This window comes from Aquarana catesbeiana, linkage group LG12, assembly GCF_042186555.1.
Source record: "Aquarana catesbeiana isolate 2022-GZ linkage group LG12, ASM4218655v1, whole genome shotgun sequence".
Classification (NCBI taxonomy): Eukaryota; Metazoa; Chordata; class Amphibia; order Anura; family Ranidae; genus Aquarana; species Aquarana catesbeiana.
Genome location: NC_133335.1, coordinates 19,957,982 through 19,983,725, shown reverse-complemented (window position 1 = coordinate 19,983,725; position 25,744 = coordinate 19,957,982). Strand labels below are relative to the sequence as shown.

Genomic DNA, 25,744 nt, shown 5'->3' with positions numbered 1-25,744 from the left:
AACTTCCTGATCCTTCCCTGTTTCGCCGCTGATCTCTGCTTTGTCAAACAGTACCCCTGGCTAAAAAATACACTATATTGTCAAAAGTATTTGGACGCCTCCCTTTACATGAACTTTATTGGCCTCCCAGTGTTATGCCCCGTACACACGGTCGGACATTGATCGGACATTCCGACAACAAAATCCTAGGATTTTTTCCGACGGATGTTGGCTCAAACTTGTCTTGCATACACACGGTCACTCAAAGTTGTCGGAAAATCCGATCGTTCTGAACGCGGTGACGTAAAACACGTACGTCGGGACTATAAACGGGGCAGTAGCCAATAGCTTTCATCTCTCTATTTATTCTGAGCATGCGTGGCACTTTGTGCGTCGGATTTGTGTACACACGATCGGAAATTCCGACAACGGATTTTGTTGTCGGAAAATTTTATAGCCTGCTCTCAAACTTTGTGTGTCGGAAAATCCGATGGAAAATGTGTGATGGAGCCTACACACAGTCAGAATTTCCAACAACAAGGTCCTATCACACATTTCCCGTCGGAAAATCCGACCGTGTGTACGGGGCATTAGTCTGTAGGGTTCAATATTGAGTTGGCCCACCCTTTGCAGCTATAACAGCTTCAACTCTTCTGGGAAGGCTGTCCATAAGGTTTAGGAGTGTGTCTATGGGAAGGTTTGACCATTCTTCCAGAAGCGCATTTGTGAGGTCAGGCACTGATGTTGGAGGAGAAGGCCTGGCTCGAAGTCTCCACTCATTCATCCCAAAGGTGTTCGGGTTGAGGTCAGGACTCTGTGAAGGCCAGTCAAGTTCCTCCACCCCAAAGCCGCTCAACCATGTCTTTATGGACCTTGCTTTGTGCACTGGTCCAAATCATTTGGTGGAGGGGGGGATTATGGTGTGGGGTTGTTTTTCAGGGGTTGGGTTTGGCCACTTAGTTCCAGTGAAGAGAACTCTTAAGGCGTCAGCATACCAAGACATTTTGGACAATTTTATGCTCCCAACTTTGTGGGAACAGTTTGGGGATGGCCCCTTCCTGTTCTAACATGACTGCCCACCAGTGCACAAAGCAAGGTCCATAAGGTCAAACCTTCCCATAGACACATTCCTAAACCTTGTGGACGGCCTTCCCAGAAGAGTTGAAATGTTATAGCTGCAAAGGGTGGGCCAACTCAATTATGAACCCTAGGGACTAAGACTGGGATGCCATTAAAGTTCATGTGCGTGTAAAGGCAGGCGTTCCAATACTTTTAACAATATAGTGTATTTAGTATCCAGGAGTGTTGGATGCCCAAATCCCCCCTCCGCATTCTACGATTTCTCCCACTGGCCCCTACATCTCTAGTGTGTGATGTAGTGGCCAACAGGAGGAATGACAGAGCGCCGAGGGGGGACCAGGAATTCAACATTCCTGAAAGTGTCTGATGGAGAAGGAACCACAGCACGCAGTCAAACACTCCTGGAAGTGTATCGGATGCAGAAACCAGCTTAGCGGCTGAAGACAGTAGAGACCATGGGTGTGAGAAGTGGCAGGGAAGCTGCTTCTTGGATTGGGAAAGTTTGTTGGCAGTACACTGCTAGCCAAAGATTGGGAAAGACTGGGCTAGGTGTAACAAGTACAAGCCACAACTCACTCTGTTCTCCACTGCCAGGATGATTAAGTTGCAGTAGGCATCTGGACAAGGCTCCTTAGGATCTAAAGGGTTCTGCCCTGTGTGCCTCCTCTCCCAGCTGCCACCGCAGGTCTGCCGCCTTTCCCAGCTGCCACCGCAGGGTTGCCGCCTCTCCCAGCTTCCTCCACGAGGCTGTCGCTTTTCCCAGCTGCCTCCGCATGGCTGCCTCCTCTCCCAGCTGCCACCGCAGGGCTGTTGTCTTTTTTCCCAGCTTCCCCCACATGGCTGCCTCCTCTCCCAGCTGCCGCTGAAGGTCATTCTCCTCTCCCAGTTGGGGCAGGCCTTCCCTCCCTGTCTCTTCTCCCAGCTTCCGCTCTCCTGTTTTCCTCCTCGCCTTTCCAAACTGCCTCCCCCTTTGGGTCGCCCATCCGAAGTCCTGTGAGCCATTTTCCAGTCCAAGCTGCAGATAGTGTGACGCCTTTCCATGGCGCCTCCCACAGGCTTGGAGCCAGCTCTGTCAGCCTTGCCAGCTGGTGGCTTTCTCTCCAGACTACCTGCTGCCGGCACTGGGTCCAATCCGAGACCTGAAAAAAAGAAATTAAATGATAAGCAAACAGATACGAAATCTACTACAAAAAACCTGGCATTGAAGCCCCATCAAATTAGTGCTTCAATAAGAAAGTTTCAGGTTCAGCCTTTATCCAATGGGTGCGCAAAATCTATAATTTCATAAGCAATAAGTCCCATCAGGAAGCCAGCAGGCACCGAGAAGCCAGGAAATGGGGTAGGGGCTGGTAATAAAAAGGATGCATCAATTATTTTACAAGGCCTTTGGTCATATTGCAGTTCATGCATGTATGAATCACCTATGTCTGCCTTTGTGAAATTCTGGTTCCCAACTCCACCCACCAATCCCAACCTTTGTATGAAGTCCTCACCGACCCTCTATTTTTTTTTTTGTAAGTGTTAGCTCACCTTTACAGAAAAAATTAAAAGACGAAAGAACACCGTACAGCCTCCCCCCCCCCAGTCACTGCTGTACTTACTTCTGTGGGTGATAATTTGTAGGTGCCCATGCAGCCAGTCCAGCGGTCTGGGGATTTAAAATCCCTGCCCCTCTTCTCTAAGCAGCGCTTTCAGGATAGACCAGAGTGATCCTAATTGGTTGGTGAATTGTTCTGGTCCATCCCGGAAGTGAAGGGAGTGTCAGGGGGAGTACTGTGATCCCGGTAAGAGGAAACACTTACCTAGAATGGTTACATTTACATACCTCACAACTTTCAAACTTGAAAATGAGGGGACTCTTGAGGGAGGTAGAAGCCTGAGGCATGGGGAGATCTTGGCTGCAATGCAGAGACTGGATTGCGGTGTTTGTGTGGTACCCCATACACCCTACACAAGTTGCGCGGCAGAGGAAACCAGTGCCCATGTTAGCGCGCCCCCACCGGACAAGTCACTAAAACCAAGTGCAGAAAACTTGTTCCGGCACTGGCCTTCACTCCGGGACTCAGCTCTGATTCGCCGGGACTTTTTTTTTTAAAATCAAGAATAACGTTTATTGAGTATATTAAAAGAATGTACAAACAAATACAAAGTGCAACTGGCACTACTGAAAAGAATAAAGCATTGACATGACTGTAATGAGTATGAAACATAAAAGATCTATACAAGGATATTCAATACCCATATCGGACATGACTGATTATACCCTGAAGGGGGGTCAGTAAGCAGCCCTGCACAGTATACAGCAAGGATCTGGATATACCCCAATGTGAGGCAACGGACAATGAAAATAGGGGTGAGAGTATATAACATGGGATACATCAAGTTCTGCACAGTAGAGAAAAGTTACACCTCATCAGTGCAGGTAGAGGGGTCTTCTAACCACCTATCCCATATTTTGTTGTATTTAGATGGGGCAGCCTGTGTGTGAATATAATACTTTTTTGTAGCGGAGTGTAGCATTAACAGCCCTAATCCATTACTGAATAGTAGGAGGCGACTCCTTAATCCAGGACCGGGCTATTTGCATTCTGGCCAAGGAACAAGGACTCCTGCAAAAATATATTTAAATATTTTTCCTCTTCAGGAATGGACATGATTCATTGGGACTTGCATCAAATCCTGGGATGGTCCCGGCGAATCCGGGATGGTTGGGAGGTATACATTTGTATATTACTTAGTATGCAAATATTTAAAGTAGAATTCAAGCCTCACATGAACTAGTCTTAAAATTGCCCCTTCCCCTCTATCTGTGTAAAAAAGACGTATATACTTACCTATTTTCAGCCTGCTCCGGTCATGTAATCCCGTGTCAGCCAGCTGCAGGGGAAAGGAGAAAGCGCTTGACAATGGCTGGGAATGCCTGGTAAGGGTGACATCAGCCATAGGCTCTCATGTGCCAACCATTTTTTGGCACTCACTCATCTCTATGTGCTGGATGTCCAGTGCGTCCCTGTGCCTTTAAGGAGGGGTGGGCTCTTGCAGCTTACGTATGTATTTGCAAATGTGTGCAAACTAAACCCTTGTTTTTAACCGCTTCAGACCTGGAAGATTTTACCCCCTTCCTGACCAGAGCACTTTTTGCGATTCGGCACTGCGTCGCTTTAACTAACAATTGCGCGGTCGTGTGACGTTGCACCCAAACAAAATTGATGTCCTTTTTTTCCCCACAAATAGAGTTTTCTTTTGGTGGTATTTGATCACCTCTGCGATTTTTATTTTTTGCACTATAAACAAAAAAAAGAGCGACAATTTTGAAAAAAAAGGAATATTTTTTACTTTTTGCTATAATAAATATCCCCCAAAAATATATATAAATTTTTTTTTCTTTTTTTCCTCAGTTTAGGCCGATATGTATTCTTCTACATATTTTTGGTAAAAAAAATCCCAATAAGCATATATTGATTGGTTTGCGCAAAAGTTATAGCGTCTACAAAATAGGGGATAGATTTATGGCATTTTTATTATTATTTTTTTTTATTAGTAATGGCGGCGATCTTTGATTTATATCATGACTGCGACATTATGGCGGACTTATCGGACACTTTGTCAATATTTTGGAACCATTTTCATTTATACAGCGATCAGTGCTATAAAAATGCACTGATTACTGTGTAAATGACACTGGCAGGGAAGGGGTTAAACGCTAGGGGGCGATCAAGGGGTTAAGTGTGTCCTAGGGAGTGATTCTAACTGTGAGGGGGAAATGGGCTACAACTCACATGACAGCGATCACTGCTCCCGATGACAGGGAGCGGCGATCTCTGTCATGTTGCTAGACAGAACAGGGAAATGCCTTGTTTACATAGGCACTTCCCCGTTCTGCGGATTCGTGACACGATCGCCAGGAGACCAGGGGACATTGAGTCTGTGGGTCCCGCGGGCACGGTCACACTGTACGCGGCGGGCGCGCGCCCGCTAGCCCCGCTAATTAAAGGGGACATGCAGGTACGCCCATTTGCCCACCGCTGCCATTGTGCCGACATATATCGGCGTGCAGCGGTCAGCAAGTGGTTAATGCAAACTGTTAGACAGGTTGGTAGCAGACTGGTTGGTGAGTTGAGCTGGGAATTTTCTTTGATTTTGTTTTGCAATCCTCTCCCCTGCAGCTGCTGCTGACTGAAAAAGGAGAGCCGGATCACATGATGAAATAGATAAGTATATACACTTTTTTTTTTTTTTTACACAGGTTAGTCAGCATATCAGTGGGAGGAGGGGATATTTTTAGGACCAGTTAGGTCTACTTTAACAAGAATACAGGGGGTCCCCGGGTTACAAACAGGTTAGGGACTGTAGGTTTGTTCTTAAGTTGAATCTGTTTGTAAGTCGGAACAGGTACCTTTTTTAAGTGTAGCTCCAGCCAAAAAAACTATTTTTAAGCTTTTTGGATAGCATAGGGAAGGGTTATCACCCCTGTAACATTTGTTTTGCTCTCTGTGCCCCTGTTCAGATGATTTCACCTCACTTTCTGTCCCAATGACAATTGGATTTTGAAAATTTTGGGTTGTTGTGGAAACAAGCCTTGGTGATAAAGCATCAGTGGAGGTACCTTTTCCCCATATTAGCTCTTACAGGAGTTTATTTCCCTTCCTAGGGGTAGATTTCCTCTCACTTCCTGTTGTCTCCCTCCGTTTGTAAGTAGGAGTCGTTTGTAAGTCAGATGTTTGTAACTAGGGGACCCCCTGTAATCGTATTTAGATCCACTTTAGGCATTTTTGTTTTCAAAATCTCCTGCCCTGTTTTTTTTTCTGCCTATGTCAGAAGCTTCTATTTTTTTGCTATACAATGCTTGCAAAACCACAAAGCGTGTAAAAACACAATGTGCCAAAATGTAAGAATACTCCACCCAAAACAAACCCAGGTCTGCAAACATCAGGGGAAAAGCGAACTCTATCTCGCAGACGGCGATGAAGTCGTTACATGCCTCATTAAAAAACAAACAGCCCCAGCTTTAGTTTACATGACAGCGGCTGGGTCAGCCCGGGTAAAATCGAAGATTCAGAGCGAGAGTAATCACAAGACAGGTTACCGGAATAAAACATTCAGGATAAAGAAAAAAATGAATAAAAAAAAGTTCTGAAGGAACTAGTCTGAGAAAAGATTCATGGACACAGGAGAATAATGGAGCAAGACGCCATCAAGACACGGAGGACATCTAAGGATCAGGACACGGAGGACATCTAAGGATCAGGACACGGAGGACATCAAAGGATCAGGACACGGAGGACATCAAAGGATCAGGACACGGAGGACATCAAAGGATCAGGACACGGAGGACATCAAAGGATCAGGACACGGAGGACATCTAAGGATCAGGACACGGAGGACATCTAAGGATCAGGACACGGAGGACATCTAAGGATCAGGACACGGAGGACATCTAAGGATCAGGACACGGAGGACATCTAAGGATCAGGACACGGAGGACATCTAAGGATCAGGACACGGAGGACATCTAAGGATCAGGACACGGAGGACATCTAAGGATCAGGACACGGAGGACATCTAAGGATCAGGACACGGAGGACATCTAAGGATCAGGACACGGAGGACATCTAAGGATCAGGACACGGAGGACATCTAAGGATCAGGACACAGAGGACATCTAAGGATCAGGACAAGGAGGACATCTAAGGATCAGGACACAGAGGACATCTAAGGATCAGGACACGGAGGACATCTAAGGATCAGGACACGGAGGACATCTAAGGATCAGGACACGGAGGACATCTAAGGATCAGGACACGGAGGACATCTAAGGATCAGGACATGGAGGACATCTAAGGATCCGTGCAGGCAGCCGTTCATGAATGACATCTTTGATGGCTGAATGAAGGCAGTTTTGTTCACATGGACAACACAGAGAAGACCAGGAGAAGTAGAGCATCTTCTCCATTCTCCTTCCCCTCACTACATAATGACAACTCAGGCCGGTGACAACTGAAATGCCAAGCTCAGCCTGACCATCTTCTTAGGTTATGGACGGTGAAGAAATCAACCCCTGCACCACTCCATTGATAAAAATAAAAAAAAACACATCTCTTCAAGCTGATCTCTGGCCTTCCCTCGAGTCTTCCACAGTTGTACCAGCTCCTCTCTTGAACTGAAACAACTTACTCTGATGAGCTTCTCACAGTGTGCATTAGAAGCTACCACAATTCAGATACAGACCGCCTCATTTCCAGGCTGGAGGAACATCCAGCAATATCTACCTATTTCCTCCCCAGCCAGACTGTCCCTGGCCCGCCCCTTTCATTCATTGTAATCATAGACGCTCAGCATCACGCTTGTGGGCGTTTCCAAGGCCTGCCTAAGACAGCCCACTTTTGCTATTTGCATAACTTCTCCCAAGAGCCAACCCGCTGCTTGCATCAGGACTGGGGGCTCTTGAGAGGGGTTCTGAAGCAGGGTGCTGTGATGTTTTCAGGAAGCCATGTACAGCCCCCTCCCACCAGCCATGATCTGCCTGTAATGCTTTTGATGAAGGCCTAAGGGCGAAACGCGTCAGAATTTTTGGATGATGTTATTGCTGTAATGCTTAAATATTTTCTATGGAGAAGCTGTCGAGTTGCCGGCCTGTACTTTCTTATGATCTGCCTGCAATGCATAGAGAAGCACAGAGACAGAGGGAGGACATTACAGAGTCAAAAAAAAAATGTATGTAATGAAAGCAGAAGGGCTTTATTAAAAAATGTGAGGTGAGTACAGGAGAAATCAGGGATTGCAAAGTATAAGCAGATTAAAGTGGGTGTAAACCCTTACATATACCCAGTGAAGTGACTGGCCTCAGGTGATACAGAGAGATGAAACAAATCATCCAACATAAGTTGTACCTGTTTATCTGCAGTCTTCTTTTCTCTACAGTCATTCAAAGTTCACAATTTATAAAGCGTGCATGAGCTGACAGAAAAAAGGGGACAGAGAGCTGAAGTTACACTCTACAGAGCTCAGTGAGGAGAGCTCTGAGAGCCGATTGGAGGGAAGGGGCACACCCCCCCTTCTCAGAGCACACGGGAACAGAGCTGAAGCTGTCAATTACAGGCTGTGTGTTGGAAATCCCTCCTGTCATGTTTTTCTCTTAAAAACTTGTCAGAAGTTACTCATGCTGATAGCAGAGGAATGAGGCAGCAGACAGAAATGGCACTTAGTGCTCTGGACTGAGACAAGTACACACTATAGAGGGATGTGCTTTGTTCATATTTCATGTCTGAGGTTTACAACCACTTTAAATTTTAGCTTTAAGGCATGGCCGATTACTATGTACATTCTCTCTCTGTTACAGGTAAAAAAAAAAAAATCTATCAAATTTACCTTCAAAGAACAGATATAAAATATACATGCAATCGTAGGAACCCCTGTTTATCTAGACCAGGCATGTCCAAAGTGCGGCCCACGTTCCGGTTTCGGACAACCCGCCTGGTAATTTTCACATGTATATCTTTTGTGTCCCCCAACGAATCCCCGAGCGCCGGGGGCCACAGAAGCTATACATGCTGGCTGCCTTGCAGGGGACAGGGAGGGGGTGGGACAAGTGACGTACATACAGGAGTATTTCTTGTTTACACAGCGGCCACTGTAAAAGGAAGTCCCGTCTCCTGCGCTGCCATTGGACAACTGTGGACAACTGTTCTGTCCATCATAGGAGGCGGGACTTTCTATTAAAGAGGCCACCGAGAAAACAGAAGTTTCTCCTGTATGTCTGTTGGCGCTCGTCCCGTCCCCGTCCCCTCCGAGGCTGCAGATGGGCATGAATCAGGCTGCACTCATGGCAATGGTGAGTCTGCATTCATGTCAATGGGGGTGCTGCATTCAGGACAAAATGTGGGTGCTGCATTTAGGACAATGTGGGTGCTGCATTCATGACAATGGGGGTGCTGCATTCAGGACAACGGGGGTGCTGCATTCAGGACAACGGGGGGTGCTGCATTCATGGCAACGGGGTGCTACATTTAGGACAATGTGGGTGCTGCATTCATGACAATGGGGGTGCTGCATTCAGGACAACGTGGGTGCTGCATTCAGGACAACGTGGGTGCTGCATTCATGACAACGGGGGTGCTGCATTCAGGACAACGGGGGTGCTGCATTCAGGACAACGGGGGTGCTGCATTCAGGACAACGGGGGTGCTGCATTCATGACAACGGGGGTGCTGCATTCATGGCAACGGGGGTGCTGCATTCATGGCAACGGGGGTGCTGCATTCATGACAACGGGGGTGCTGCATTCATGACAACGGGGGTGCTGCATTCATGGCAACGGGGGTGGTGCATTCATGGCAACGGGGGTGGTGCATTCATGACAACGGGGGTGCTGCATTCATGACAACGGGGGTGCTGCATTCATGACAACGGGGGTGCTGCATTCATGACAACGGGGGTGCTGCATTCATGACAACGGGGGTGCTGCATTCATGACAACGGGGGTGCTGCATTCATGACAACGGGGGTGCTGCATTCATGGCAACGGGGGTGCTGCATTCATGACAACGGGGGTGCTGCATTCATGACAACGGGGGTGCTGCATTCATGACAACGGGGGTGCTGCATTCATGGCAACGGGGGTGCTGCATTCATGGCAACGGGGGTGCTGCATTCATGGCAACGGGGGTGCTGCATTCATGGCAACGGGGGTGCTGCATTCATGGCAACATGGGGTGCTGCATTCATGACAACGGGGGGTGCTGCTATCATGACAATGTGGGTGCTGCATTCATGGCAATAGTGGGGCTCCAGATGGGCACAGATTAGGCTGCATTGATGGGCACTGACCCTTATTTTGCTTCACAGTTCTTTATTTAAAATTTAAGATTTTTTCCTGAAACTTCCCTCTTAAAGTGAAGGTTCATGTTATAAGCCGATAAATACGGTATATCCAAGCTCATCTCTTCACCACACACAGCCACAAAGGCAGGAGAATTCTTGTTGGGCAGTGTATTATTGCTCGGACAAACACACTTATACCGAATTTTAATGGTTCAAAGAATGTCAGGCAAAATGGTCGGCCCTCACGCATGTTCACTTCATCAAATTTGGCCCTCTTTGAAAAAAGTTTTGACACCCCTGATCTAGTGGTTTGGGTCAGTGACAGGTTCTGTTAAAGATGGAAGACCTCAACAGAAAATAGGCGTCCTACAACATAAAGGAAATGAGACATCTAATTCCTGGCACCTGTTTTGAGGACGAGGAGGTGGAGTGCGTCGTCTCTGACGTAGGAAGCAGCGGCGATCTCGTGAGTGGGAATCCGCAAGATCAGTTCCTCATTGTCCCTCCAGGTCAGTAGGAGGCTGCGGGCAGACATGCTAAGGATGCTGTCCTGCTCCGGGGTGCAATGTAGGGGCAGCTCCTTCAACTGCTGTGGAGACAAGTACATTGACAGTCATGGCATGCCCTCTCTTTTGTAGCTTAAGCTGCCTTCAGGTTCACAACAATTCAGCTGGGGGGTTAAAGAAGACTATGCACGTTCCTGTCCAAACCACACAACAACATACCCTGGAACAGTGATGGCGAACCTTGGCATCGCAGATGTTTTGGAACTACATTTCCCATGATGCTCATGCACTCTGCAGTGTAGGTTAGCATCATGGGAAATGTAGTTCCAAAACATCTGCGGTGCCAAGGTTCATCATCACTGCCCTAGAAAGACATCATCCCTTCTACTGGAAAACATTGTTTTTGGATTATGACTTTATTTTGCCTAGATGGGATGTGCCCCTTGTGTGCCCTATGATGTCCCATGTTCCTGGATATGGGCTCGTCAGTAGCGGGTGTTGCAGCGATCACCAGCTGGAAACTAGACTCATCAAAGGTTAATGGACATATTCGCCAGCACACCGTGGATCCACAGATGTCGTCCAAAACTTTTAAATGCAGGAAGATCACATCACAAAGGAATAGGTGCATCGTGCAACATTTCAGACCCCTTTGTCAGGCATGTCTGACGAAGGGGGTCCTGCGTGGCTCCGAAACGTGGCACCTGGTCCTTTGTGATGTAATCTTTCTGCAATAAAAGTTTTGGGCGACACCTGATGATCCATGGTCTGTTGGCGAATATGTGCACTAACCTTGTGTGCCTATAGGGTGATTCTAGGTTAATTCTTTCCTCTAGGTTCATCATGGAAGGTCCACCACCAGAAAGTAGCTGAAAGAGACTGGAAGAGATCAGCAGCACTGAAATGCCACCTAACTGGAGTTTACATCTACTTGAAATTCTATGGCTGTCCTATTTAGCTGCAAAGCCCTTGCAGCGATCCCCCCACCCCTATCCTCACTGCATGGGTTAAATGCTTGTTAGCCCTAGAGGGTAGAGGAAGAGTCTCTATTACTTTAGATCAAATGCAGAAATTCGTTCTGCGAGTGGCCCGGTTATCACCAGCCAGCACGACAAGTCAATCTTTCAATCGAAGGTCAGATGCAAGCACTGTTCAGGTATTCTGATGGCCGCAGGTTCCGGCTGTCAGAATACAACAGCCAGCGCTGCAGGTGCGTCCATCTGTGCTGTTGCATTGATAGGGGAATGGAGTGAGGGAGTGGAGAAATTCTACAGTGTATGGTCACCTTTACCATATTCCTCACTCAGAGGCGTAATTAGAACTTTCAGGGCACCAGTCCAAAAAAACCATGAAGGGCCCCCCTGACCCCCGGTCCCGCAGCAGGACTCTTTTACATGCTCTGCAGCCCGACCCCCCCATCCCCCCCCCCCCCCCCAAAGTGGTGGGAAGCCAGGGCCTAGCTGCAAGTGCAACCTTTGTGACCCTGATAGTTCCGCCACTGGTGTTGGAAGTTTTTTTTATTTTTGTTATTTTATTATTTTTTACCATTTGATTTGATTTTTATTTTTTTACAATTTTTTGTTTTAATTCTTTTTTGTTTTTTTATGAGCCCCATTGAGGGGCTTTGGTGAGATATCAGGGGTCTAAACAGACCTCTGATGTTCCACCATTGAGACAGAGAAAGGAGATTGAGGACACAGCCCTCAATCTCTATCTCTGCAGCCTCAGCTGCACAAAATGAATGGACAGGAATAGCTCTGAACAGAGGCTTCCTGTTCATTCACAAACTGAAGCATAGTAAACACAGTTTACTTTACCTCAGTTATGAATGGACAGAGTCAGTAATCGGTAGCGGTCAGTGATCTGTGTCCATTCAGAAGAAGGAGCGGGGGCAGAAAATTACATATTTTACGGCCCTCTCCCCAGCACTCTGTCCTGACACATACCCTGCAGTAGCCGGTGGGAGAGGGGTGGCATATAGAAGAACCGATCCCCTGCATTTTCCTCCTGCAGCCAATGAATGCCTATAGGAGGGAGAGGAGGAGAAGCAGGTGTACAGGGGAGCTGCACGGGTCCCCTGGAGCATGAGGCCGGGTCGCAATTGCAACCCCTGTGACCCCTGTAGGTAAGCCCCTGTCCTTACTCCTGCAGGCTCCAGCACTCTCCTCTTCTTCCCAACATTCTGGGCTGTGGGCTGTCTCTCGCCGTCATCACGTCCTGCATTGAATGTGAAGACGTAGGCGTGCAACCACAACAAGCAAAAATGTTAGTATTACACCGTATTACTCTACCCCTAGAGATAATGAGCATTTAACCCTTGCAGTGCATGGGGGAGGGGGGCACCGAGTACTTTTTTGTCTTGTTCCTTTAGGATTTTTTTTTACCTGCTGGCAGTATTGAATCTGCAGTCACTCTACAAAGAGAGCCTTACCCGAGCTGTGTCCAGGAGCTGCAAGATTTCATCTCGGCTAGATGGATTCAAAGAGGCGACTACCCACGTCAGATGACCTAAGAACTGGAGGAGGAGAGGATTTGATGGTGATGCATTGAAAACTGTGTAAATGCAGCAACCTATGGTCACTCTTTAGGGTTTTTACTGTCAATTGCTTACAGTCAGTACCAAGACAGGTTCGCCTACCGCCCAGGGCAAGCATGCAAACCTGCGCCCCCCCTCTGCCACTGTTAATGCATGCCATAGACTATCACATGTCTATTTTCTGCCCCCTTGCTCTGCTGTGCCCAGGGCAGCTGCCCCTCCTGCCCACCCCTTGTCCTGGCCCTGCTTATAGTACCTGTGCTGGGCAGTGTTTTGATGGCAAACTTCGATTTAGCTTTAGTCATAGTCTGTTAACTAAAATGACATTTTCGTTTTAGAACTATTTTTTTTTTTTTTTAAAGCCAGCAGCTACAAATATTGCAGATGCTGACTTTTAAAATAAGGACACTTACCTGTCCAGGGTGCCTGCGATGTCGGCACCCGAAGCTGATCTGTCCCTCGGCTCCCAGATGGCGGTTTCACTTCCTGGTTCCCTACTGCGCATGCGCAACTCGCGCTGCGCTATCCCACTGGACCCTGCTGTCTTCTGGGACCTGTGTGTCTCCCAGAAGACAGTGGGGGGGGGCAGAGAAGGCGTCAGAAGTGGCGTAGACACCCGCGGGTGGCTCGGGTATCTATGCCTGGAAGTGGGAGAAAAATACCTGTATTACACAAGTATCTGCTCCCCCCCTCCCCCCTGAAAGGTGCCAAATGTGACACCGGAGGGGGGGGGAGGATTCCGAAAAGCGGAAGTTCCATTTTTGGGTGGAACTCCACTTTAAGTTTTAGTCATATTTTAGTCATCTGAGTTGTTTTACATTTTAGTCGTATTTTAGTAGACAAAAATATTTTAGTCGACAAAATTAACACTGGGGGTTGGAGCATAGAGACCAAAAAAAGAATAGGAAAGAGAGAGGGTCATTTAAAAGTTATAGAGGAGAAGGGTCAAGATGTAGCATTTTTTGTCAATAAAGTTTTATTCATGTTTTATCTATTAAAAAAAAAAACAGGACAAATTTAAAAAACAATACAAACGCCATACAACATGTTAGTGATAATTTGTTATAGCTTTTACAGGTATTTTTTAAATCTGGATCTGCTTGTATTTGGTAAGCGGAATGATGTGGTAGGATGATGGTAATAAGCGCTCCTGAACAACAAAGGAAATGTACATCCAATCACAAAGTTGGTGGGGGGGGGGGGGGGGGGGGAGGAGGGGGGGTAGAATTTCTAAAGGAGGTCACCTGTTGAGTTCTGACCTGTATTCAGTGATTTTTCTCACTCCTACAGCTATTGATAGACAGCATGTTCTACTGTACAATGAGGTCTGGGATTGTGTCCAGTAGAAAACTGCGGGAGTTCAGAGTTTTTAGAACGTAGCACGCTCCACCATATTTTCTAATTAGTGTCATAATCTGCCCTTTTTAGGGACGGTAATCTCTTCCATCAAATGTATATTACCAACTCGTAATATCCAATCTGTTACAGATTGCGGTCTAGAGGTTTTCCAATGCTTGGGGATCAGGCCGTTTGGGATGGCGCATTGTAGTACTTTATAAAAAAAAATAACACAGCTCAACACCTAAAGCAACGGGCAAACATTTTTTATCACTGGCAGTGAGGATGTGCCCGCACTGCACTGGCCAACAGCTTGTCTTGTCTAGGGGTGAGCAGAAAGCTTATACTCTCCCGATCCTTCAATACTCCGGAAAACTGCACTCCCCCACGGTCCGGCGGTGGACTTTTCCTGGTCTATGGAGCCTGCTCTGGGCGTGATGACGTCAGGAACAGTCCACTATTGAAGACCGTTGGGGGGGGGGGGGGGGGTGGCGGATCGGATTTGGGCTGGGAGGATCGGAGGATTAGGTAAGTATATCTCTGCTTGCCCCTCCCCTAGAAAAAAAAATGAGCATTTAACACATGCAGAAAACAAAAGGCAGAGGATCTAAGGCAACTGTGGACTTTTATGGTACGGTAAGGACTTACATACACTTTTGTATAAAAATATATGAATTTATTTAGAAGAAACACAGAGTTTAAAAGGTCCTCAAGAGAGAAAATATACACAAGTACACATAGATATATTCTCTGTACAAGAACTGAACAATGGAGCGTGCATTCATCCAGGATTAGGAATAGGAATGACGTTCAGAATCAGTTCGAACTCAACATGTTTCACGGGATGACCGCTTCTTCAGGAGTATATTTTCAGAGACATTATATGCAGTTATCTCTATAAGGAATAAACATATAAATAATCAAACTCATGAAAAAACAAATACATACAGTATCTACAGACAGATGTTTTTTCATGAGTTTGATTATTTATATGTTTATTCCTTATAGAGATAACTGCATATAATGTCTCTGGAAATATACTTCTGAGGAAGCTGTCATCCCGCGAAACATATTGATTTCAAACTGATTTTGAACGTCATTCCTATTCCTAATCCTGGATGAATGCACGCTCCATTGTTCAGTTCTTGTACAGAGAATATATCTATATGTACCTTTGTATATTTTCTCTCTTGAGGACCTTTTAAACTCTGTGTGTTTTTTCTAAATAAATGTATATATTTTTATACAAAAGTGTATGCAAGTCCTTACCGTACCATGAAAGTCCACAGTTGCCTTACATCCTCTGCCTTTTGTTTCCTTCAAATTTATAGGACGACGGTACATTATTGTAGGTTTACTATTAGTAGCATCAATATAATTTAAACACATGCAGTGCGGGCACATCCCCATTTGCATGGGGCAAAAAAAAGTTTTGCCCAGAGTTAAGCTTTAATAAATGAAAGTGTTACTAAACCAGGACACTGCATGCACTAATATTTTCTTTTTTATTATGGTTCACTATTTTTTAATGGTTCACTGTTTCAATGATTCACTATTTCGTAGTAATAATAATAATTTTGTAATGCTATAATGATTCTAATGCTACAATGTTTTTATATTATATTTTAATATTTTTTAATGCTTCAGTTTCACATCTTGTGTCTGTAATAATGTATAATTTTGACACTTCTATGTATGTGTCTCCTCGTCTACAACCTACCTACACATATATATTTGGTATTTATTTTATATATATATATATATAGAGCATCGGGATGTGGATGCCATCGTGTGATACATCTCCCACTCAGCCACTCCTCTCTATGTAAACCTACCACATTGGTGTCAGTGAGAGGAATAGATGGAAAGATGAAAAAAATGACTGAAGTTCCACTTTAAGTGGTCAAACTTCCCTCATTTACAGACCAAAGTTCATTCCTTTGGTATAAAGAACAAAACGTTACAATGTTTACAGCTAGCTCAGTGGCTGTGGAATCTTGTGAAACAAGGCAGACTGCCTGTTTTTTTTTTTTTTTTGGACAGCTGTCAGAGAACTCTGCATAGAAATCGGGAAATTGCTTAATCCCGAGGGGAAAGAATCAGGATCTCGATTCTTAACGGTTAATCGTGCAGCTCTAGCTGGTTGTACTGAAGCTGATCAATGGATCAACTTCAGTTCAACCAACCCTGCCCATAGATGGATCGAATCTCGGACGGTCCCTAAGATTCGATCCATCTTTGGCCGGCTTTAATGTTGGACCTCTGTGGCATCTGTTAATACAACTTTAGATAGTAAAACATTTTTTTTTCTGCCCAGTAAATACCTTATACAGCCCACTTCCTGTTTCTTGTCTGGTAAAAAGCCTAGGCCAGTGATGGTGAACCTTGGCACTCCAGATGTTTTGGAACTACATTTCCCATGATGCTCCCCTATACTGCAGAGTGCATAGGAATCGAGATCCTGATTCTTTCCCCTCGGGATCAAGCAATTTCTCGACTCTGTGCAGAGTTCTCTGCTCAAGCTGACAGCTGTCAAAAAAAAAAAAAAAACAGGCAGTCTGCCTTGTTTCACACGATTCCTCAGCCACTGAGCTAGCTATAAACATTGTAACGTTTTGTTCTTTAGATCAAAGGAATGAACTTTGGTCTGTAAATGAGGGAAGTTTGACCACTTAAAGTGGAACTTCAGTCATTTTTTCATCTTTCCATCTATTGCTCTCACTGACACCAAAGGAATGAACTTTGGTCTGTAAATGAGGGAAGTTTAACCACTTAAAAGTGGATCTTTAGTCATTTTTTCATCTTTCCATCAATTAAATCTTCTGCCCTTGTTGTTGTTTTAACTTTAGATAGTAAAAATCTTTTGTCTGCCAGTAAATACCTTATACAGCTCACTTCCTGTTTCTTGTCTGGTCATTAGCGTAGGCGTATGACATCATGCACAGCTCTCTCTCTCTTGTGAAAATTTGCCAGGAAGGAAAGGGGGGATGAGTCATAAGAGGGCCAATGAGAACTGCAGAGCTGGAGGTGTGCCTCTGTGTGTCTGTGTCAATCCAGGAATTGAACAGGAAGCAGCTTCAGCTGCCCACAGTTGAAATGGCTGCAGCCAGACTCAGCGGAGGGAGATTTCTGCAGCATATTTGGCAAGTACAGAACCACAGTCTATATCAAATAATATGCAAAGGGGTTGGAGGGAAGCTTCAAAATGACAAAGATGTTTTTATTACAAATGATGTGAGCAGACTGCAGTTCCTTTTTAAGTTTTGAAGAAGACGGGGGAGGGTTAGAGCATCTTTCTCAGGTTTTTTGCTGCTGTCTCTGTGCCAGGAGGTGAAATATCCTCACGTTCCTGTGGCATCACAAGGATATGAAGTAAGGTGAAATCTCTGCAACCGTGAAACAGACAACAAATACATAAACCCAAGAAGAGGTTCTAACACTTCCACGCTGTATCCAAATCTAAAATAAAATCTGTGTGGACTTTCACTTTAAGCTCCTCACCTTCACTTCTTTCTCCACATAGTCATGCAGCAGGATCTGAGGGTCTAGTAGGTAGTCCGGGGGCATCACAGGCACAGAATGGAGCGGGCGGCGGTAGTTGCTGTTCTTCGCGGCGGAGCGCCGAGCAGATTTGAGCGACACCAGCCGTTTGAGGGGGGAGACCAGAGCCTGCCGGTAATAGTTTACAGTACATGTGAAAACAGCTTGGATCATAAAAACAGTAACTGGCAGCGCATCAAGTCACGTTTCAATCCTATTTTCTACAATCGACCTCCCTGCACATTTCACAATCCCGTCATTAGGAAAGAAGACGCTCCTAATGCTTCTGCTGCAGCGTATCGCAATCCGAGATACCACTGCCCTGAAATGCCAAGATCCCAGCCTGACTCCCACAATGCATTGCATCTTTTATTCTCTAAAAAATTAAAAGAGGAACCCATTTTTTTTACATATATATATTAGTTCTCATGCACACTGCGTGTTCAGCCCCAGTACATGGGCAGGCAGAAGGCACCCCTTCCCACCTGCCCTGGCTATTACCCCCAAGGAGCAGGAAGGTTTGCCTAATCATGTGATCACTGTAATTGGCTGAGAACCCTTCCATGACGAAGCCTTGTTGGTGCGGTGAAACGCGTCGTAATGGAGTCTGGATGGAGTCAGGGCTGAGGCTACACTCACCATCGCTACCATTGGATTTTGTTGGATGTGTGGCACCTGAAATGACCCTTTTCACTGTGATTGGCTGTCATAGTGGTCACATCGATCGGGATCCAGTCCTGCAGGTTTCCAATCATTAGTATAGACCAGGGGTCTCCAAACTGCGGCCTTTTGCTTGCTTTCATTCGGCCCCTGGGGCGTCCCCCCCCCACTGTCAGCAACAGTGGGGTATATTTCCTGCCACTGACACCAACAACGGGGCACTAGTCCTCTCACTGACACCAAGGATGGGACACTATTCCTCCCACTGACACAAACGATGGGACACTATTCCTCCCACTGACACCAGTGATGGGGCACTATTCCTCTCACTGACACCAATAATGGGGCGCTATTCCCCTCACTGACACCAATGATGGGGCACTATTCCTCCCTTTGACAACAATGATGGGGAACTATTCTTCCCACTGACACCAATAATGGAGCACTATTCCTCTCACTGACACCAATAAAGGGGCACAATTCCTCTCACTGACACCAATGATGGGGCACTATTCCTCCTAATGACACCAATGATGGGGCACTATTTGTCCCACTGACACCAATGATGGGAGACTATTCTTCCCACTGACACCAATGATGGGGCACTATTCTTCCCACTGATACCAATGATGGGGTACTATTCCTCCTACTGATACCAATGATGGGGCACTATTCCTCCCACTGACACCAATGATGGAACACTATTCCTCCCACTGATACCAATGATGGGGCACTATTGCTCCCACTGACACCAATGATGGGGCACTATTCCTCTCACTGACACCAATGATGGGGCACTATTCCTCCTAATGACACCAATGATGGGGCACTATTCGTCCCACTGACACCAATGATGGGAGACTATTCTTCCCACTGACACCAATGATGGGGCACTATTCTTCCCACTGATACCAATGATGGGGCACTATTCCTCCCACTGATACCAATGATGGGAACTATTTCTCCCACTGACACCAATGATGGGGGCACTATTCTTCCCACTGACACCAATGATGGGGCACTATTCTTCCCACTGACACCAATGATGGGGGCACTATTCCTCCCACTGATACCAATGATGGGGCACTATTCCTCCCACTGACACCAATGATGGGGCACTATTCTTCCCACTGACACCAATGATGGGGGCACTATTCCTCCCACTGATACCAATGATGGGAACTATTTCTCCCACTGACACCAATGATGGGGCATTGTTTACTCCCACTGATGCCAGGGCAATTTCTTCTCCCCAAGTGGAGCTTCAAGCGAGCTTTGCCATAGACTTCTTTGGAGGCTTTGAAGACGCTTTGAAGCACCACTAAGGCTACATGGGGTATAATTTTTGAAGCGAGACCAAAGCAAAGCAAAAGCAAGTTGTAAACAGGACTGTAAGCTAACCATTATATTTAGTGTCAGCAGCTTTGACTGGCGGTCAGAGAACTTTAACAAAGCCTGTCCAAAGCCTTGTTTTGAAGAAAGTGTAAACTAGCCCTTAAATAATGGAGGAATTGACAAACTGGGAATATACATAAAGTGTGTCTACAAGTTGTTTAAAAATGGGGAAATGTAGATATTGAGCTCCTCGGAGTCAGTATTCTGTTGTAATTGGAGGTTATTTCTTTTGTTTGGTTTTTGCAATACAGACATATTTTAATAATGGATAGAAGATTTTCACAGTGAAATCAGAGCATTATTTGTAATACTTTTCTTTAGGATTGTTGGTTGTGAAAATGGTCATGTTGGTTAGTCTTGATGCCTATATCCCATGTATCTCATCAACTTAAAGTTTGTTTTTAATTTAATTTAAAAAAAAAAAGACCTTTTCCTACCTTCTTTCCTTTCTTTGCCTGTTGTTCCATGTTTCCCCCCCCCCGGCCTCTACAAGGGTCCGCTCCCTCCAGACCTTTGTCCAGCTTTCTGCAATCTCTCTTTCGGGCTCCTGTCGCGGCTCAGGCTACAGTCCTCGCTCCATCCCGATCCCTTTTCTCTGAACGGCTCGGCCTCCTCTTCCTTTTCATACTTTATATCCTTTGTTATTTTCCGAGAGAGGAAACTCCACCAGGTCAGGACTCAGTTCCTGCCTCTGTCCGGAGTGATAAGAACAGATTGCAGTCACTGGGAGAGGGGAGACCAGGAATGACTTAGAGAAGGGTTATCCAAGTAGAAGCCTAGGGGGGGGGACCAAGGTATGTAGTCGGGGTATAGCAGTATGAGAGCTGGGCAACCTACAGCCCTCTAGCTAGTTATCAGAACGGCATTTCAACATTTTTTTATGTAAAAGAGGTTTTATTAACATCTTTAGGAAATATTAACGATTGCTGGGTGTTAGAGAATCAACGGCACCACGTCCCTAAATAGTCACACATTTAGTAAAGAGAAAAGGATGAGACTTTTAAGGTGCCAGAAAAAAGATTATTACAACATAAATATAAAAATACAAAATGTATTTAAACATAAATAAAATCATCATGATGTCATCATACAGTATCCATGTGATAAAAATAGCAGTAACTTCTTGCTCTACATGTTTCGCCACATGATGGCTTCCTCAGGAGATCTCTAGTAAGTACTGCATATATGATCACTATAAATTGAAAACAATATATTAGAAGGATGATGTAAAAATTACATTTTATTTCAATTACATAAACAAATCATAACAATCTCAAAAATGCATTGTATGGTGAAACATATAGAGCAAGAAGTTAAGTTACTGCGGACTCCTGAGGAAGCCATCGTATGGCGAAACATGTAGAGCAAGAAGTTACTGCTATTTTTATCACATGGATACTGTATGATGACATCATGATGATTTTATTTATGTTAAAATAAATTTTAAATTCCCCCCATCAACACAATCAGTGTCAATTGAGGAATCCCTACCGTGGGGCTACTGTGTTCTCCCGACAAGAGGGCGCACGGGGGGGGGGGGGGGGGGGGAGTTATCCCGGCTAGGGGAACACACAGCGATTATTGCTAGCGGCTTGGGTACAATTAGCCTGCCCATGCATGGTTCAAAACGAGATTCGAACTGTCTATCGCCAGCTTCAAGAATGTCCACTCCTCCACCTGACACCACCCATCAAGGCATTTTGATATTTGCTTAACTCCTCCAAAGAGCCAGCCTACTGCTTGTCTCAGGGCTGAGTGCTCTTGAGAGGAGCAATAAGGCAGGGTGCTGTGAGGAAACGACTCTCTTGGTAAATTAAAGTGATAGTTAAGTCTTGTTGTTTTTAAATAACAAACATGTTATCCTTACCTGCTCTGTGTAATGGTTTTGCACAGAGCAGCCCGGATCTTCCTCTTCTCGGGTCCCCCGGTGGTGCTCCAGGCCCCTCCCTCCTGCTGAGTGCCCCCACAGCAAGCAGCTTGCTGTGGGGGCACTCGAGCAGGCATGCTCCCGAGCCGCAGCTCAGCGTGTCCATTCACACACAGAGCCGGGGCTCTGCTCTGCCCCCTCTCTCACCTCATTGGTTCACTGGCTGTGATTGACAGGAGTAAGAGTCTCCAGAGAGCTGAAGCTCTCGTGCACATCACTGGATCACGATCGGGCTCCGGTAAGTATTAGGGGGCTGGGGGGGGGGCCGTTGCACACAGAAGGTTTTTTACCTTCAGGGCTCCTAAAAAACCTTAAAGCGTTTGAAAAAATATTGATATTTCTTTAAAGCATTTTATACAGCACAGTACTTGTGCTGTGTAATTTGGCCACCTGTAATACCTGGTTGATCCTGCAAGTTTCTGTCCTCCCCTATGTAAACTGACCACAATGTATCATGGCTGCTGAGCCCTGACACCGTGGTCAGTTTACGTGCTTTCGTCATCCGCAACCCTGCTATCTGCAGCTCTCCTCTCTGTTCCTCTGTCCTCCTCCCCCCTCCCCTCTCTGCCTGTGTGTGAGCCGCCCCTCCCCTTCTATCACTGTTCCAAGCAGCTCGCACATTACTGCTCCCAATCACTGCCAGCCTCTCTGCTAGGATTACATGATGTATATCCTATATGCCATTTTCTAAAATTCTTCTTATAAATACTGTTTTCTTATCCCCATTCAGCGGTGATGTGACTGCCTGGCGCAGTCTTTCTCCGCTGTATGTATTACAGAGGGAGGTCACGTGACCGCCCGGCAGACCTCAGAGGGAGAGCTCAGGCTTTCCCTCTGGAATACATACAGCGGAGAAGGATGGCGCTGGGCGGTCACATGACCGCTGATCGGGGATTAGAAAAACGGTATTTATAAAGAAGAATCTTAGAAAATGGCATATAGTATATACATCATATAATCCTAGAAGATGGGCTGGCAGTGTGTGCACTGCCTTAACAACCACTGTAAGCCTTTACAACCACGTTAAAGTGATTGTAAAGTTTCCTTTTTTTTTAAAATAACAAACATGTCATACTTACCTCCTCTGTACAGTTGGTTTTGCGCAGAACAGCCCAGATCCTCCTCTTCTCAGGTCCCTCTTCGCTGCTCCTGGCCCCTCCCTCCTGTTGAGTGCCCCCACAGCAAGCAGCTTGCAATGGGAGCACCCGAGCCGAGCTGCAGCTCCGTGTGTGTCCATTCAGCTGCTGCTGTGTCTCAGCTAATCAGGAGGGAGAGTCCCGGGTGGCCAAGGGACTCGTGGACATCGCTGGACAGAGATGGGGCTCAGGTAAGTATTAGGGAGGCTGCTACACACAGAAGGCTTTTTATCTTAATGCATAGAATGTGCATAGAATTGTGCCTTTACAACTCCTTTATTTCTTTCTAAGATGTGTTTTGAACTCCCCCCCTGCTATAATTGAGGTCATGTCCCTGTGATCTTGGCTTGATACTAATGCTGCGTACACACGATCGGATTTTCCCGACGGGAAATGTTGGATGTGAGCTTGTTGGCTCCATTGAATATTTGTTTTCGGACTTTCCGCCAACAAATGTTGGCTAGCAGGTTCTCAAATTTTCCGCCAACAAAACTTTGTTGTCGGAATTTCTGATCGTGTGTACACAAAAGTTCACGCATGCTCGGAATCAAGTACGAGCCGGAAGCGCTCGGTCTTGTAAAACTTGCGTTAGTGATGAAGTCCCGCCCTTAGGGACGTAACGCGTACGGACCAAGGTGACACCACCCACAGTCATTGCTGAATTGTTTACATACACGCTGTTTCACCAGGCGCTCGGTTATTTTATTAATTTTATCATTAAATTGTGCATATACGCAGAGAACACTATGTGTTTTTTATTTTTATGACATACGTGACTTTGGAGTGGATAGTGCTGATTGATACACCCAGTGTAAAGTGGACCCTTTGGGAAACGCTTGTGGATTTACCATTTGATACCCAGAGCGGGAAGGCGTGTTAGACCCTCTGTAATGAAAGGGTCCACACAGTGAGGTGGGCTGCCATCTTTACCATTGGCGGAGGTCTGATTTTCCCACAAAGTCACATGAATGCAACAATTTGTTCATCACTGAAGATTTCACGGATTGTTTATTTGTTATATGGACTTGTTTTTTTTTGTTTTTTTGTCTTTTTTATGTTTTTAGCTCAGGCATTTGAATTTTGACCCTTGGTGTTCAGCAGCTAGTTTTAAATAGTGTTATTTTATTGAGCTGATTTGCCTTTTACTTATTAGTAATGGAGATATCACATGACTATTGAACTTCCTTTTTATCGGTTCGTCCTACGTCTTGTACGTCACCGTGTTCCCACATTCGGAATTGTTGGCCAACATTTGTGTGGCCGTGTGTATGCAAGACAAGTTGGAGCCAACAACCTTCGAACAAAAATCCATGGTTTTGTTGTCGGAAAGTCCGATCGTGTGTACGGGGCATGAGAACCCTGCCCTCTTGAACCTTCTTCACCTCTTGATGTATTTGAAGGTTTCAGTCATGTCTCCCCTTTCCCCTCTTTTCCTCCAGACTGTACAAATTAGGTTCCTGAAATCTCTCTCGACATGTTTTCAGGCCTTTCACCTTTCTTTTTGCCCATCTCCGGACACGTTCTTACAGCTGGAATTTTATAAAGAGAAAACAAAAAAGAACAAAAAAAGGCCAGGAGACAAATATATTGAAATTGTGTTTATTATTCTTTATGTAGCACCAAATGAAAAATATACAAAAGAGTTTTGTGTTTACAAAAGAAAGATTCCTAGAATCCTGATATCGCTCCAATGATAAAATATCTTGTGCACGTTACGGGGGGGGGGGGGGGACGGTGACGGAGTGGTGACAACACTTGCAGTGAATCTTCGGAACTCAGGCACTCGAAACAACATAGACATCAAAATCAGCAGCTTGTAATCATCTCCCTCCGCTCAGAATCAAGGCAACCAAGCCCAGGCCGGTACAGCCCGCTCATTCACCAGGTCCTATTTACATTGGAAGCTCGCTCTTTATGGTGAGCCAATCACTCTGACAGTTTATTAGAAGCAACCTCAACGACTCCTCCCACCCAAACTATATACAGTAAAACCTTGGATTGAGAGTAACTTGGTTTGAGGGCGTTTTGCAAGACAAGCAACATTTTTTTTATAAATTTTGACTTTATAAACAAGCGATGTCTTGATATACAAGTAGTGTCATGTCACAATTCACAAGTATAAAAGAGAAGAGAGGCGCCTCTAAGTGTAGCAATAATGGTTACATTTAACGAAGGTACAACATTTAGAAACTCACATGGTTGATGATTAAAAGAGGCACATCTAAGTATGCAGACATCCGGGGTAAAGTTGTCCACATAGACCGTCCTCCTCACTGCCATTGATGTCGTCCTTTCCACTCTGCGTTCCACGAGCGCGTCAAGCCTCGCTTTCAGATCGCTCTACTGCAGGGTAGTCTTCCTGGTCATGATTGCAGACTGACAGAGGTGAGAGCCGGCGGTGCGGAGGATGGTCTATGTGGACAGCTTTACCCCGGATGCCTGCATACTTAGATTTGCCTCTTTTAATCATCAACCATGTGAGTTGCTGAACATTGTACCTTCATTAAATGTAACCATATTACTACACTTAGAGGCGCCTCTCTTCTCTTTTATACTCTGTAGCATCTGCTGGATTTTGCCTCTAATCCCCTTGTGGAGGCTTCCATTTGTGGATGGACATTTTATGGTTACACAACCTGGTCACATTGCTTTAATCTTTTTATATGGACAATAAACTGAAGGACTTGTGAATAAATGGTTGTGGAACGAATAATCTGAGTTTCCATTATTTCTTATGGGGAAATTCACTTTGATATACAAGTGCTTTGGATTACAAGCAGGTTTCCGGGAAGGAATTATGCTCGCACTCCAAGGTTTTACTGTATTT

General features: G+C 45.6%; 1 protein-coding gene across 3 annotated transcripts in view; it reads right to left on the bottom strand.

Moving 5' to 3' along the window:
* Positions 1-25,744, bottom strand: part of CCM2L (CCM2 like scaffold protein) — a 75,139-nt gene that overhangs the window by 16,138 nt on the left and 33,257 nt on the right. Inside the window, exons 1-5 of one of the 3 annotated variants that reach the window (XM_073607336.1) lie at positions 20,292-20,545; positions 17,761-17,928; positions 12,817-12,900; positions 10,285-10,465; positions 1,636-2,198 (exon numbers count right to left, since the gene is read on the bottom strand). In XM_073607336.1, the coding sequence (XP_073463437.1) occupies positions 1,636-2,198; positions 10,285-10,465; positions 12,817-12,900; positions 17,761-17,928; positions 20,292-20,321 (1,026 nt within the window). In that variant the 5' untranslated portion in view covers positions 20,322-20,545. Of the gene's footprint in view, positions 1-1,635; positions 2,199-10,284; positions 10,469-12,816; positions 12,901-17,760; positions 17,929-20,291; positions 20,546-25,744 lie in introns of those variants that run through there. The other 2 variants (XM_073607335.1, XM_073607337.1) reach the window with 2 other exon arrangements.